Source organism: Chelonoidis abingdonii, chromosome 4 (genome assembly GCF_003597395.2).
Source record: "Chelonoidis abingdonii isolate Lonesome George chromosome 4, CheloAbing_2.0, whole genome shotgun sequence".
NCBI lineage: Eukaryota > Metazoa > Chordata > Testudines > Testudinidae > Chelonoidis > Chelonoidis abingdonii.
This window is the reverse complement of record NC_133772.1, coordinates 85,485,944-85,503,106: the sequence shown is the minus strand read 5'-3', so window position 1 is coordinate 85,503,106 and position 17,163 is coordinate 85,485,944. Positions and strand designations below refer to the sequence as shown.

Genomic DNA, 17,163 nt, shown 5'->3' with positions numbered 1-17,163 from the left:
TAAAAATCCATGGTACTCACACATCTTGAAAACTGGGTACAGTTCTGGTTGCCCCATCACAAAAAGATAAATCAGAACTGGAAAAGGTGCGCAGAAAGGCAATGAAAATAATTAGGAGAAACTAAAAAGACTGGGACCAATCAGCTTAGAAAAGCACTAACTATAGAGGGAGAGGGGAAAATACGATAGGTCTATAAAATCATGAATGGTATGGATTAAGTGAATAAGCAAGTATTACGTATCCCCTACACATAAAACAAGAACTAAGGGTCACCTGTGAAATTAATAGGTAGCAGGTTTAAAAAAAAAAAACCGAAGTACTTTTTCCACACAGCACAGTCAGCCTGTGAAATTTGTTGCCATTGCCATGTTGCAAAGGCCAACAGTATAACTGGGTTAAAAAAAAAAAAACAGATCAGTTTATGTACCTATTTGCCATTAGCCAAGATGATCAGGGATGCAACCCCATGCTCCAGCTGTTCGTAAACATTAAACTGCCAGAAGGTGGGACTGGATGGCAGAGGATGGATCACTCAAAATTGTCTTGTTCTGTTCATTCCCTCTGAAGCATCTGGCACTGGCCAAAGTCAGAGACAGGATGCTAGACTAGATGGGCCATTTTTCTGCCCCCGTATGGCAACTAACTTAAGGTTTCTCAGTAACAGAGAGCACTGGATTAAACACATTTAGCCAAGGAAGAAAGCTACAGATTTGAAATGAGGTGAAGACAAGAAGTTTGTGCTTCATGACCAAATGTGATAACTAAGATGGTCTATTTCAGTTTGACAGAATCCAATCATCACAGATATCCTTTATCTTGTAACTATTACATTGTACAGCAATTCTTAAAGTTTGAACGGCAGTGCTCATAAAAATGCATTATACTGGTTAAAGCCATGCTTGATGGAGACAGGCATTGCACGAGCCTTCCTGCACAGATCTCACACTCACGATTTTGCAACTTCATCTTGACCTATAAGCACATGTACTATTCCCGGAACGGACAGCCAACTGCGACCTGACAGCGTTGTGACCGACATGGAAAAGAAGATCTTCATGGTGGATGTCACGGTACCATTTGAAAATGGGTCACTGGCCTTCCACGAGGCCCGAGCTCGGAAGGTGCTGAAATACACCCCACTGGCCGACAACCTAGGGCTACGAGGTCCAGATCCACGCCCTAGTCGTGGGAGCCCTGGGTGCATGGGACCCGCACAACGAGCCGGTGCTAAGAGCATGCAGAGTTGGTCAATGTTACGGCCGGCTCATGAGACAGCTCATGGTGTCCGACACCACCAGGTGATCCAGAGGCATATACACGGAGCACATCATGGCACACCGCCAGTATCAGGTTGAATAATTGAGACCGCCGGTCTGGGAAATAACCCACTTCCTTCCTTCCCTGACGAAACAAGGGACACATCCCACCCATGTACTTATGTGCTACACCAATACTGACTTGGACTCTAAATACATTCCACGGGTAGCGTACCCGAGTCCACTTATCCACTGGCATTTGAAAAACTCCCGGACCCCAATCTGAGACTATGTTGGTTATGTGCTATGTATGTATCTCGTGAACCTTGTAATCGATATTTGTAATCGATCATAATCCAAGCCTGACCCCAGATGTACAGTACCTTCTCTCTTAACTTGTGTAAATTTGATTTTAAACATTAACTTTAATAAAAATTTTAATTCTAATCCTGGGCCTTTCCTGAGAAGACTACCAGTTGGGTTTAATTCATTATGGTCCTATAATGAGAACAAATTTTGATAAAGTCTAACAATGACTTCACAGCTAAGTGCTTGTCTACACTAGCAATGCTAAAGCACTGCTGCGGCAGTGCTTTAAAGTGCCTTGTGTGGTTGTGGTGCAGCTCTAGCGCTGAAACTTACTGCGCTTGGGGGAATGGGATTGTTCACACCCAAGCGAGAAACTTGAAGCTCTGAAAATTGCCAGTGTAGACAAGCCGTCTCTCTCACCTGTGACTGAAACAAAGGTGTTACTTTAGAGTGATTAGATTAGTTTTATTAGCTTTTGTCACTCTGCCTCTTCTGTATAAATATCTCATTTTAAACCTCAGAGAAATCCTGTTCATTAGTTTGTTACACATCTCTCTTATTCTACAATATTTTTATAGCTCTAGTATGTGGTACAGGTAAAAATCATAAGCCTGTACTAGAAACTGACTTGCCTCTTAAAGGGACTAATTGTTGATAGGATATACATCAAAAGATAAAGTAGACAAAATGCAAGAACTGCTTGTTCATTAGATGTAGGGTGGAGAAGAGCTTTTTAAATTTACGAATTAATTCAACTCAGAAAAAATTTGTTTTATATTTTAATACTAGCTAGACACAATATGCAAATTTGGGGTGCTCAACTCTCCATAAAGTTTTCTACCTCCATTTTGGAATGGCCACTACTGGGGCTTCAGGCAATCCAAATTGAAAAAATATTTGTTTAAGAACTTCTGACTTTGAAGCATTTGGGTGTACTAGGAGATTTAAGAGGAAGTTTATGACATTTCCTCTGCAGTAATATGCTGAGTGCTACAGTTTGAGTTAACGTTTGGCCAAACTGGAGTCAATACTGAATGTTTTTAGAAAGCCTGTAGAACAAGACATTGCAATAATATTAATTGCAAGAAGCAAGGTCCCACACTTTGTATGCTGCATCTAGTTGTCAGTTTTATTTAAAGCTTAAAGAATAGATAATATTTTCACCCCTCTTAGCCAGAAGGCTGAGAATGAAGCACTAAAAAAAGCTGGGCCTGAGCCCAAGATAATTCCACGTTTTTGATTTGCGTTTCTCAAAATCTGAGAAGACATCCTCTAAGTATAAGAATGGCCAAACTGGGTCAGACCAAAGGTCCATCTAGCCCAGTATCTTGTCCTCTGACAATGGCCAATGCCAGGCGCCTCAGATGGAACGAACAGAACAGGTAACACTGCTCTACAGCCAAAATGCTTCTGAAATAAATGTAGTCAAACTTTACTAATTCTGGGTCACGAGAACAAAAATGATGCTTAAAATTGTTGATTGGCTCTAGTCTAGCTGTTGGGCTCCAGACTACAGCAGTGGAGTCTCCTGGCAGGTGATGTTCCATGACCGTCAAAAGGATCTTCTCCCTTTCTTCTTCATGGAAGGTGATCTTGTAGTCTGCAACAACATCGATGGTGTGATGGCAGCCCTCAACATGGTTCACGATCCAGATGAGTGGAGACTGTTCATTGATTCACGAGTTCTTAAAGGCTGTTTTGCTGCTAATGGCAAAATGTTTTGCCATCAATTCCAGTTGGTCATGCCAGTCCATAGGCAAGGAAACCTATGACAACATGAAACAACTTTTGAGTGCATAAACTATGACAAACATCAGTTGGCAGTTTTGGTTGGCGATTTGAGGTTGTTGCTCTTCTTGCTTGGTCTCAGACTGATACACAAAGTACTGCTGTTTTCTCTTTGCAGGGGGAGAATGAGATATGTCGTGCCAAGAGATTCCCACTACATCAAAAAGATGGCCACTCCAACAGTCATGGAGCCTGGGAGGAAAGTGTATCAGCATCCACCACTTGTTGATCAAAGGAAAATTTTGTTAACCACCCTACACATCAAGCTGGGTCTGATTGAGAACTTTGTCAAGGCCATTGACAAACCACAGCAGCTTTCAAGTCCTCCGTGGAAAATTTTCCAAAGGTTTAAGGAAGCTACGAATAAGGAAGGGTCTTTGTTGGTCCTTCAGAAATTCGTGAAACTTCTTCGAGATGATGCATTTGACCATGACTGCGTTGCAAGGAAAAGACGGCTTGAGAAAGCCTTCCAGTTATGGCAATAAATTTTCTCTGGAAACAACAAGGCAGACACTACAGGTTGTTGGTGACAACCTCACTCAAGGCATACCAAAGCCTTGGTTGCAACATGTCCTAAAGCTACATTTTTGTACTCTCATCTAGATTTTTTTCCACCAAACTGCAGCCAGTGAGATTGACAAGACGGTGAGCGATTTCACCAGGACATTGCAACAATGGAGAAACGGCTATCAGGGCAAATGGAGCACAGTGCTTCAGACTATTGCTGGACAGTGACAAGAGATGCTCCATTTAATGAATACAAGAGGACAGCCAAAAAAGCGCCGACGCAGACACTGAATAGGACTAAAACTATGTACATAACAGTTTTTTGCCTTGTTTCATAATAAATTTTATTTATATAACCCTTTTTTTCTGATTTTAAATTGTTACATAAAACAGGAACAGGTGAAATATCATGTTAAAGCAACCATAAACACAAGAAAGACCTAGCGTTACAATTTTACAATTTATGATTAAAACTCTACTATCTACACAATATACATAGACATAAAATGTAAAAACTTAAATATCTTAGAAACAGTAGCCAGTTGTTTTAATGGTCATATTTGAATTCAGCGCATCAAAATACATAATAAATACCACATTTTATCTCTGAAGCAGACAACTTCTCAAAAATTGTAGACCAGTGTAATCATCAAGCGATCCATCCCCTGTCGCCCATTCCCAGCTTCTGGCAAACAGAGGATAAGGACATCATCCCTGCCACCCTGGCTAATAGCCATTGATGGACCTATCCTCCATGAATTTATCTAGCTCTTTTTGTATAATGCATTTATGACCTCAACTATTAAGTTACAATAAAGAGTAGGAATAATGGGATTTTCTGAAAAACTAAATCTAGTTGGGAACAACAACAACAAAACATGAAGTACCACTTAGAGAAAGCAAGCACAAGGTCTCAGGGAAAACATCTCATTGAAATGCACTCCAGTGCCTAGGCTTCCTGGCTGTAATCATGGAACCATACCTATTTGTCTAAAAAGGTCTTACCATATCACACTTCTAAACTGAATCACATTTAAGTGACCAAAGTATGACCAGCTATTATATCGATTCTAGATATCTAAAGAGATCTTGCCATTATAGATATGGACATATTCCATAAACATGTCCCACACTTAGAATAAGGGCTCCAATGAAGTAGTGGCAAGACTCCCATTTACTTCAGGGAAGCCAGGATTTCACCCTATTTCATTTCTGAGTGATTTTTTGTTTTGTTTTGTATGGGGGAGTGGCGAGTTTAAAATAATGTGGGCAGTCATTTGAATACTATACTTACTGGAATAACAGTTAGCATTTATATAAGAGTTATTTCAAGAGACTTGGGTTCTACTCCTGGCTCTGGCATATCCTGCTAGATCATGCTGTGACAAGTTACTTCCCCTTCCTGTGCCTCAGAGCTTGTATACATTTAAAATCCTGCAGTGGCACAGCTCCACTGTCTCCACCTGTCAGGAAGTCTGAAGAGCTCCTGTCTCTGGTGCCCTGGGGGAAGAGGGTGAAGGAGGTGGGCTGCTAGGGAGCCCAGCCCAGCCCTCTTTGACCCCTACCAGCCTCTCTACTCCAGTAGGTGAAGGTTCCTGCCTCATGTGGTGTCTCCAGGAGGGAGCATGGGTCAATGGGCCTATATACTTAGATTGAAGCATAGGAATCTAACAGAGTCAAAATTAACATGGTTTTGTTTTCTTCTGTATGTGTACTGATCACTGAGTGTACATCTCTGGGAACAGAATATATTAACAGCTGCTGCTAAAGCAACTGAAACACTCCCACAGACTTTTGGTACAACAAACTATATCTTTAGACAATGCAGGTATATTTAACTTACTAGTTTGAAGGACAAGGTTTATCAGCTCAAATAAAGTATTTCTTGCCTAAAAACTGAGTTACAATTGAATGTAACAATTATAAAATTTAAGTCGCCTTTACCCTCAAAGAGCTTGCTACAAGCAAAGCACTGAAGGGACTTTGTGGCCTTCCTACTACAGGATATTTTAGAAATAAGTCCCAACCGTTGCTACCCTAACACAGCAAAAACATGTGGGAATTTGTTCCTAGAATTTCCTACTGTGGGAAAATATATGATGTTTTACAAAGTTAAATGTAATAAGATCTCCCAGCATTTGACATCTTTGTTTTAAAAATAACAGGCTGTTTGTCAGCAAAAACTACTTTGAAGCTAGTTTAGAAATCCTCTCCTACACACAGTTATAAGCCACACTCCAAACAAACAAAAACAAAACAAAACAAAACAAAAAAAACCTGGCTTCCTCCAGGGATATTTAACAATGTTGCTTAACTGTGCAATTCCTGCAAAGATACAGTTCCAGAAAACCAACAGTAAATGATGTTAAAAAAAATAAAAGGAAACATTCAGGAATAAGATGACCATAATCATTCTGTCTGTTTAGTTTATGTCTAGACAACACTTAAAAATGGCAAAGGGTGGAAAAGGGAAAACAGCCAAATATGATTCAATCTGCATTAACTTGTGACTAATCTTCCTACTTATTCTTGGAGCATTTGGCATGTTGTTGTTGCATCTTTTGCTTGCCCAGGGCAATGGAGAATTTTTTTTCTAATCACCTCAAGAAGAAACAGCTTGTTTTTTGCCTACTTTTTCCTTCTGTATCAAAGCACACAGATAGGCAGAAATAGTGCTTAAAGTTTCACTCAAGACAAAGACCCCTAAAGCATCAACTCCTGCTGCAAAAGCTGCACAAGATTCAAGTGACTCCAATTTCATCAGTTATCAGAAAAGGACAGAGAAGATTCTTTCCAAAGGAGTTTTCTGAATGGACATCTTGCTGTTTGTTACACTGTTTATGGCAAGCCCTAGAGATGCTACTAATTAAATAAGCTATTTTGTCAAGCATGACTGGATATAGGAAATTACCATAAAAATGAAGGACAGAACAAACTCCAACAAGCCGCACCTCAACAGAAGACTCTGAAAGGATCTTCCTGCCTTTACATGAAAACAGATTCCCAATATAGCATCCATTTAGCTGTAAACTGGATTAGACTGCTCATCTATTACACACTGTAGATTTTTGGTGTTTTGTTTTGTTTTTTTTAAAAGAGAGGCAGCTGTTAATTAACAGCCTCTTGTTTCCCTGCCAGGAATGTATTATTTTTCAATAACGTGCAAAGCCATTTTCACTTTCCAAAGAACACCAAAATACAAAAGGGCAGGTAATTTCAAAGGGCTGTAGTCTTGTAAAATTTTACATGATTCCTCCACTTCAGTAATTTTCTTAATATATTCTAATTACTGATATTGAGTCTACCCTCCTCCTCCACCAAGCTGTAGTGTTTGTTATAGCCTTACCTATGACCCTCTAGTTCTCCTCCCCTTACAAACTCACACAGGGTTTTACCCTGGGGACTCATTCACTAATCCGCATGCATTTTTCACAAGTCAGCTTCTGCTTTAAGTTGTCAAAGCATCTTGATTTCCCACACTTGCAGATTAGATCTGACTGCCAGAAATCAATTACGTAACACCTAAGTGATCACACTGTACAACTGTTGAGAAGTCCATGAGTTGAAATATTAATTTGTTTCACACATGACATGCAAGTCAGAATTTGATGCTAAAAGATTAAGTGGTGAGTAATGTACAATTGGAAGCTACACACTGCCTGCCTACCTGCCCTCCTTCCCACAACCCAAACACAACATATAGAAAGGTTTTTTTTTTGAATGGAAGGCAAAGGGGAACCCACAAAGGATCATCAAAAATTAAGAGAAGCTTTTGGGTTTGCAAGTCAGTCTTTTTAAAAAAACTAAAATCAAAACAAGATGCTAAATCGAAAGGTACTTTTAATAGCAGATTATATTCCTACAGCACCAATTCCACCCCCCGAGGATCCCAAAGTACCTTACAAGCTGCAAGGCATAAGTATGCCTTCCCTTACTATTACAACATAGTCAAGACAGGAGAGCAGACAGCACACAGAGCACACAATATACGAATAGACCTTTAGACTATGATCTTTGAAGCTTATCCTCTAATTTTAAGAGATGAGCCACAGAATCTTTGCAATTAGACCACACAAAACTATGGCCAAGGTCTTATCCAAAGGTTCCTGGGGACATAGACTGCAAGCACATGTTTATGTGAAAATAAAATAATAATACCACCACCACCTAGGTCTTATACAGCACTTTTAATCAAAGTACTTTAACAAGGAAATAAACCATGTTATTCCCATTTTCCAGATGGGGAACACTATGATACAGGGAGGTGAAGTGACTTGCCCAAGGTCTCCCACAGCAGGCCAGAAGCTGACCCAGAAACAGAAGCCAGGCTTCCTTAGCCCCAGTCTGCTGCTCTAACTGTGGGAATTTACAATATATAAAACTTTTATTCTAGGCCATTATAACAGCAACCATCACTTTAAACCAATTCAGATGTGCATTACAAGCCTAAGGACTCTGTCTCATCTTTGACATTTCTATGGTAGCTATAGGAAACTCAGGCCCTTATTGCCCAGGCTGGCACAGAAGAGCACCTCGCTGCCTCTGGCTACCACAGAAAAAGCAGGAAGTTTAAAGTAAATCCACGTGGTCTCTCTCGTCTCTTCTTCTCCTCCCCCGGGCTTTTAATCATAAATAAAATTAAACAGCCAGGGCCCCGCAGGAGTTGGCAGGGCAGGGCCGTCCACCCCCAGGCATCCGCTGGGGTATTCACAAGGTTTTGGCTCGGATTCAGCCCAGGGGGAGGGGGAGCAGGAGCAGGCCCCGGCCCCCGGGGTGGGGTGGGAGCCCTAACAGAGGGGAGCGCCCCACGCACACGCAGCCACGGCCCCGCACGCGAGCAGGGAGGGGTGGGGGCCGCACTCACCATGTAGAGAGTGAAGGGGAAGCCCAGCAGGAAGAGCCACAGGTACAGGTGCAGCGCGTTGACCCCGGCACCCTGGTGCGGGTCCTGATACCAACCACCACTTAGCGCCGCCCACACGCCCTGGCGCAGGATCTGCAGCGCCTGGGAGCCCATAGCGGCCCCACTCCGCCGCGCTAGCTCCGCTCTATCCGCCCTGCGAGCCCGGCCAGAGCCGCGTCCCGCCCGCACCCCGCGACAGCCCGCACGTCCGCGGCCGCCAACCCCGCCTCCTCCCCACCAACGCCGCCGCCATCTTAGGTCCGGGCCCCCGGCCGCCCCCGCACCGCCTCTGGACCGGCAGCCCTTGCGGCTGCAGCCGCCCTTCCCTTTCGCCGCTGCCAGGGAGTGACAACGAGCGGCGCTGCCTCAGAGAGCGGCGTCCCCGGCAACGCCCACCCCGCCTGGGGCGCCCCCATGCGGCGTGGAGGGAGGAACAGCACTTTTGAGCCGGGCGGCCCGGACACCGTGCAGCAGAGCAGGGGCTCGCCTGGTAGTACCCACGTCTCCCCGTGCCTGAGCCGCTTGGGAGTAGCTGCAGGCGGGGCGTGACAAGACGGTGTCGTGGGCCCCTTGATCACTGTGAGAAGGTGGGCAGAGGCCCAGGGGTGGAGGAGTCTGGTTAGTGGCAGTTTTCCCCAGGAACTGAAATTAGGTGGGGGTGTTTCAATCTACAGGAGAGGTGGGACTGGCAGCTGATGAACAGTCAGATCATGAGGGCAAAGGTGCGCTTTATGGCACCCTAGTAAAAACTGAAAAATATATCAGGGGCATTTTATTAGGTTTAACTCATGTTTTAAAATCAGCACACAAAGCCAAGCCGCCAATGAAGCACTAGAGCTACATCTTTCTTGGTTTCTTCTTCTGCTTTTGCACAACTCTATTAACGAACTTATCAAATGCAGGGCATTCAGCTTTGGGGGCTTCTCATGTGTCCAGTACTTCCAGTCCTTCATGATTTGCTCATGATCAGGCAAAAAGTCTCTCCTTTCAGAACACAAAATTATAAGTAATGAGGAAAAAGAATGCTGAACTGTAGCTATTGGGACTGGAAGTAGCAAGAGATAAATTCCTACTTCCTTCATCATAGGAAACATAATACAAAGTTTGGGCTGAGCCACTAGTGATGATAAAAGAAAAAGCTGAAGTCAAATCTTCATTTGTTTGTTGTATGATATTCAACTCTGTGTTCAAATTCTTTATTCTTCCTGATCATATAGCAGCCCCATTGCTGGTAGTCTCCCACTCCATGAAACTGGCAGTGTTTTATCAGACAGGCATCTGCAAAAGCTATGTAAAGATTCAGTAGAATCCAAAGGTTGCTATTGTAGATTTATAAGAATAAACTCTCTGTACTTTTTCAGCTGGCTCAACAAATGTTTCTTGTCCTCTTCACTTAAGGAATCAATATAAGTGCTTTAATTAGTCAGTTTCTGAACTGAAGTCTTTGCTTCTTCCAGTACTTTTTCAATAGCTCTCTCTCTCTGATTGATCCAAGTGTAGCTTCTATTACTGGACAAAGATCTACTACTGTTGTAGCGGATGCCTGGATGGCATTGTTTAATGACCTCAGTGTTTTCAACAGTAGACTTTCAAGAGAGAGAATGTCAATTGTCCTTTCTAAGGGCAGGTTTACACTACAGGGTTAAGTCAACCTAACTTATGCAGCTCCATCTATATGAATAACATAGCTGGAGCCGATGCAGCTTAGGTCGACTTATTACGGTGTCTGCATCGCACTGGGTCAACAAGAGAAACTCTCCTGTCAACTTACGTTATGTTTCTCATTCCAATAGAGTACTGGAATCGATGGGAGAGCAATCTGCAGGCATTTTAGCAGGTCTTCACTAGACCCACTAAATCGAGCGTCAATGGATCAATCACCACAGCGTCGATCCACGTAAGTGTACACGTACCCTGAATGTAGTAGCAAAAGTAGTCCACCAGCCTCACTACTCGATTGATACTTTCCAAAGCCAATAATAATGGTTTCAGTAATTTTAAGACAACAGCCAAGGATCACTTATGAGAAAGCCAGCGGGTTTTCTTAGGTTGGACTTATTTGAACTTTAGCCCCAGCGTATCTTCTGTTTTTTCCAAGACGTTCAGTCCTTTTGGACTCTTGCTGAAGAAGAGAGTATATGAAGAAATTAAATATGTTTTTTTAATGTCTTTTGAAGATTCTGCAGCTCATATTAGTGTTGGCTGGAGTAGATGGCCTCTGCAGTGTGTATAGGAGAGATTAGGGTTACACTTTTCTCTGAGCAAAGCTTTTACTCCACTGTATCTTCCAGAGTCGTTTGAAACTCTATCAAATTCACAAGCAGCCATCTGTCTGGGGTTCAGTTTACAAGCATTTAACTCTAAGATGTGGGTTGTTACAGATGCAACCAATGTGTCATCTATAACCTGAACATCTAGAAATGCATATACTGACCTATCACTGACATCAAGATAATGTATGCAGTGACTTAATACTTGGTGCCAGTTTTCATCGGTGCCTTCGTCAGCCATGTATGCACATTTTCTGAATGTGGTGACAGAGTTCTTCACTTTTTTAACTGGTGAGTCTTTCACTGTTGCACTATATGCTTCTAACAAGTCCGTTGAGTTTTTTGCAGAAAGATAGTGAGCATTTGCCGGGCTTGGTCAGAACCAGGGTCCAACTAACAAGTGACAATACACTTAACGTTAGCCTCCAGTTTGTAGTGTTTGGTATCTTTCGCTTAAATAGAAAGTATGATGTGACAGCCATGTTTGTTTACATAAACTGTGTTGTCTCTCCAGCATTCTTAACAAGCTCATAAAGTATTTCTAAAATTGGTTTTGACAGTGACTGGCTTATAAAGTCTATGTAGTCCAGAGGCTTGGTGTTTTGCAGCCTTTTCACATAGGTTGTCAGCACTGGTTTGCTGATCAGTCTGGCAAACCAAGTTCCTCCACCTTTATTATATAAATCCATGGTATGCCCACATGTTGAATACTGCATGCAGTTCTGGTTGCCCCATCTCAAAAAAGATATATTAGAGTAGGAAAATTACAGAGAAGGGCAACTAACATGATTAGGGGTAATGGAACAGCTTCTATATGAGGCGAGATTAAAAAGACTGAGACTTTCAGCTTGGAAAAGAGACCACTAAGAGGGGATATGATAGAGATCTATAAAATCTTGATGTTGGGGTATGTAAGGGTTAAGCAGAGACCAGGGAGACTGCTGATGTGCTGGTATGGTATTAGGAAGTAGAGGCACAGGCGGGCACTGTTTCTTCGCTTGATAGGTAAGTGTCATCCCTCACTCTCCCATTCAGCTTTTGGGGGATAAATAAATGTTGCAGCTGCATAAGGAATGTAGTTGTCTAAAGGATACCTTTGTGTAAAGAAGTGTTATCTCCCCAACCCTTCCTTTCCCAGCTACATAAACGAGAACTGCTCACTGCCCCTTCCTCCCTCCCCAGAGAACTGTTGATTAAGGGAACTTGTGACAACCAATTACTGCAAAGACATGTATTTTCAAGGTAAAAATGTGTGTATAATAAGCGTATGCTGTAATCAGTCAATAGGGGTGGGTATAATCATAGTATGGGTGTTTCTATTACTTAATAAGGGTTTTGAGGGGTTGTAACAGATGTGAGCGTTTACATACTAACTTAAATAAAAAGAGTGTGCTTAACTAATCCAGTGCTTACTTGACAATTGGGTTGAGGGGAACAAGTATCACAATAAAGAAGCCCAAACTCAAATCCGTCCTGCTCCTTCTTCTAACACTTGACTGATCTGGAGAAAGTGAATAAGAAAGTGTTATTTACTACTTCACATAACACAAGAACTAGGGGTCACCCAATTAAATTCATAGGCAGCAGGTTTAAAATAAACAAAAGGAAATACTTCTTCACACAACACACAGTCAACCTGTGGAACTCATTGCCAGGGGATGTTGTGAAAGCCAAAACTATAACGGGGTTCGAAAAAGAACTAGATAAGTTCATGGAAGATAGGTCCATCAATGGCTATTAGCAGACTGCAACGACATGCTTTGAGTGTCCATAGCCTCTTTTCGCCAGAAGCTGGGAGTGGATGACAGGATTAATCACTCAATATTTGCCCTGTTCTGTTCATTCCCTTTGAAGCACCTGGCATTGGCCACTGTCTGAAGACAGGATACTGAGCTAGATGGACCATTGTTCTGACCTAGTATGGTCATTCTTATGTTCTTATGCAAAAAGTAATTGTAATATATAATAAAATAAAAATATTTAGTACAGAAACTCCCCAAGATAATGACCTCTTGAGACAGCGATGATATGTGATAATGATCTTGTCCAGGGTTTCTCAAACAGGGGTCGCCGCTTGTGTAGGGAAAGCCCCTGGCGGGCCAGGCCAGTGTGTTTACCTGCCGTGTCCGATCGCGGCTCCCACTGGCCATGGATTGCTGCTCCAGGCCAATGGGAGCTGCTGGAAGTGGTGCAGGCCGAGGGATTTACTGGCCGCTGCTTCAGCAGCCCCCATTGGCCCGCAACCCTTGTTTGAGAAACCCTGATCTTGTCAAATAAAGCATTCTGAAAATCTTGGCCTTGTAGGAAATGTATATTTATATGTTTCCTAGTCACAAATGTAGCATTCTGGAGCAAAGTCACTAAAATATAGTCCAACAAATAAATGTTCCTTTAACATGCCTCTTCCTTCTCCCTCCACTGCCCCCCACATATAGTTGTTGTCCTTGGTCAAGGGAGACCCACAGTTTAGATGTGCTTTTGCGTGATTTCACCTCCCACTCTGGCAGATCGGGAGGTGAAGGCACCTTGCTCGTTCCTCCAGCCACTCGCTGCTTGCTCTGGCCGCTGCTCGTCATGCTCATTTAACTACATTGCTCCATCACCGAAGACCCTGCCCCATCACCTTCTCTGGCACCTGCCACTGTGACCTTGGTGAGTCAGTCTCCTGAGGTTCCACCCAGCAATCAGCAATTTCAGCTCTCTGGGGGAACCTCACTGCTAGTGCAGGCTGGGCAGGGTCTTCCAGAGAAACGCTGTCCTGCAGCAGGTCTAAGCACTTAGACCTAATTATTAGTGATTTCAGCTCTAGTGGTCACTTAAAACAAAAAACTCTCAGTGGAGCCTAATCAGCCCTATCTTTAAACTGGGGATGGGGGCAGGTCAAATAACGCCTGTGACTCTTAGGCAGAGCTCACACCACCAAGCAAAACACCTGTCCACCCTCTCTCTCTCTCTCCACTAGGATCTGCCATCCAAACCCCTTGCTTAGTGAATGCAGTTCAGTTGAGAGTGACCAGTGCTTAATTTGTAATGAAAGAGGTGCCAGGGCTCAAGCTATTAGGTGCCAGGGCTTGAGCAAGTTTTTTACTTTCATAACCAATGTGGCAAGCCCAGAGGTCCTAGGGCTATGAACTGCCAAGCCTAGATGTGCCGGGGGCTCAGACTTGGCAAAAATTAAGCGCCCAGGCTGACCTCCTTAATCATGGCAGGCTAGGTACAGTTCTGCTGCCCTTTACTCATACAATAAAGATAACAACATTTCATTACCCCCATATTCAATACTAAAGTGATTTGTAACCCAACACCATCCAAAATTGATTATGTGGGCAACACAGCTCTGTCTGCTGGATACCTAGACAGAGTAAGTGTGTTTATGTAAATACAGTCTGGTCCTGAAGACTTCCCTCCACTCCCCGCCCTTGCCCCCTCCCCGCTCATTCAGATTTTGCTTACAAATCATAATTTGAAATTATAAGGTTGGCCAACATCACCAAAACAAATGCACCGACATTGTCAAAAAACAACAGCAGCTGTGTAAGGAAGCTAGTATTTGTTCATACCTTTCAAACATATTACAGTTTTTCAGGTACAAGTATTTTATCATATACTGTATATCAGTAGTCTCCAACCTTTTTATGCACAAGATCACATTTTGAATTTAAGTGCAACCCAGGATCTACCTTGTCCCTTCCCCAAAGCCCCGCTTCTTCCCCAAAGCCTCACCCTGCTCATTCCATCCCCCACTCCCTCCGTCGCTCACTTTCCCCCGTCCTCACCTACTTTCACTGGGGCAGGGGGTTGGGGCTCGGGGGGTACAGTCTCTGGGCTCGGGCTGAGGGGTGCAGAGTGTGGGAGGGGGCTCCAGGCTGAGCCTGGAGCAGAGGGTTGACGTGCAGGAAGGGGTGAGGGGTGTAAGCTCTGGGAGGGAGTTTGGGTGCAGGAGGGGATTCCAGGCCAGGGCAGAGTGTTGGAGTGCAGGAAGGGGTGTGGGCTCTGGGGCAGAGTGTTGGGGTGCAGTAGGGGGTATGAGGTGCTGGCTCTGGGAGGAGGATCAGGGCTGGCGCAGGGTATGGGAAGGGATTTGGGGTGCAGGAGGGGGCGCAGGGCTGGGGTGAAGGCTCCTGCCAAGCAGTGGTGCAGTGGGGTTAAGGCAAGCTCCCTGTTTGCCCCAGCCCCACACTGATCCCAGAAGTGGCCAACACACCTCTGCGGCCCCTGGGGGGAGAAGCACATGGCTCCATGCGCTGCTCCTGCCTGCAAGCACCAGCCCTGCAGCTCCTGTTCGGTGCAGTTCCCCATTCTCGGCCAATGGAAGCCTACCTTAGCCCTGCTGCGCTGCCAGACTTCTAGCGGCTGGAGATTACGATCGACAGGCAGAGGCTCCAGGATTGACCATGTGATCATGATCTACGGGTTCGTGACCACTGCTATATATGCTTTAAAAGTATGTATTAGTGTTTTGATTTCAATTCAGATTTCCAATCAATGACTAAATTGGCAACACTGCAGACAATTAGTTGACAACGGGTGCGGGGGGAAGTTGGACAAATCTGAGGGGGAGTGTACACCCAGCGGGTATAGGGAAAACCTTCCCCTTAGCCTGCCAACCCTTTCATTAGCTAAAGGCAGCACAAACCATTTCTGCTGTACAGCTGCGGTTTTCAACCTTTTCTCATTTGCGGATCCCTAAACAATTTCAAATGGAGGTTGCACTCGTTCAGAAATCTTAGACATGGTCTGTGCACCAAAAGTGGAAAACCACTAGCAGGGCTGCTGGGCTTAAGGGTGAGCATTGTGAGCAACTGCCCAGAGCTCCGTGGTCAGGGGACCACTGTATGCAGCGCAGAGGTGTGCACTCCCGGCAAGCAGGGGAACACCCACAGCAGTGACTGAGAGCAGGGAGTGAAGCATATGGGCAGAATTTGGGGGAAGGAGAAACGCATGGGGGTCACTCAGATTTCTTCCTGCTTCCTCCCCATGGAGGAACTTTGGGGGGCAAGCAGTGATGCGCAGAGTGCCTGGCATTGCTGCTTGTTCCCCCCTCCACACGTTCTCCACACCCCTGTAGGGGACAGTGGGAGCCAGAAGCAATGCCCCATGCTCTGTGAATTCATGTCACATTTCCCACCTGGGCTGTGCGGCATCAGGAGCTGCTCTCCTGCCCTCCCCTTATGTAGCCAAAGTAGGGAAACTGACCTGAACACACGGAGCACCTGGTGTTGCTGCTCACTCTCCCTCTCCCAGCCCCCTGGTGGGGCACGCAGAAACATTCAAGGGGGGGGAGTGAGCAGCAATGCCAGGTGCTCTGTGCATCCAGGTCAGTTTCCCCACATGAGTGCAGAGGTTAGGGGACCAGGAGTTGCTCATTGTTTTTGTGTATTTTACAAATAATTTCAGACATACACCTCAGATTAGATGCCTGAAATCACAGTCAATTTTATCAGTGACTGCTAACTCTCAGCTTCTCTCCACTAGCACAAGATGGGTCCATCTCCTCCTCTCTCTCTCTCTGGGTTTTCTCTTTCGCTTACTTTATTCTTGGGAGCCTTCAGAAACCTATCAGCAGGAGCCACAGATTTGATCCTGAAATCTTTACTCTGCAAGGAGTCCTTACTCGTAAGTTAATCCCATTGCATAGGTGCTGGAACAATTTTTATAGTGGGAGTCCTGATAGCTATTACCATGTATTTAGGTATTGTTACTACTTCAAGCCAGGAGGAACTGCCGCACCCCCAGCACCCAAGTCCATTGAATTCATGAAGGTTGCAAGATCTATCCCCAGCTCCTGCTATAGCTCAGCTGTTCAGAGTTTTAGAGCAGCTCTATAGTTGTATTGATTTGTCTACAAACATTTTAATGTTTTGCTTCTGTTATGAGGAATAACAAGTGATTCTATGTTCTACCATATAGTCTTTGTATCCTGAAATAAAATCACATATGGCAGACTCCTGTTGGCTATGTATAGCACGTGTTGTGAGATAAAGCATGTTTTCTTGCTGATTCCCAGACAGCCATTGCAGATGTGCAATATTGTTAAAGCTACAATGTATGGGTTTGCACAGGAGTAATTTTCCTACAGATAAATTCCTAATAAAGATAATTTCTTCAGAATAAGCACTGGAATCAGCT

The 17,163-nt window shown here is 44.1% G+C and overlaps 1 protein-coding gene across 4 annotated transcripts in view; it reads right to left on the bottom strand.

Annotated features, from left to right (window-relative positions):
* Nucleotides 1-9,063, bottom strand: part of PCNX1 (pecanex 1) — a 141,893-nt gene extending 132,830 nt beyond the window's left edge. For 3 of the 4 annotated variants that reach the window (XM_032782765.2, XM_075065408.1, XM_032782766.2), the window contains exon 1: nt 8,726-9,028. In XM_032782765.2, the coding sequence (XP_032638656.1) occupies nt 8,726-8,878 (153 nt within the window). In that variant the 5' untranslated portion in view covers nt 8,879-9,028. Of the gene's footprint in view, nt 1-8,725 lie in introns of all 4 variants that reach the window. The other variant, XM_032782767.2, reaches the window with a different exon arrangement.
* Between the last annotated feature and the right edge of the window lie 8,100 nt (nt 9,064-17,163).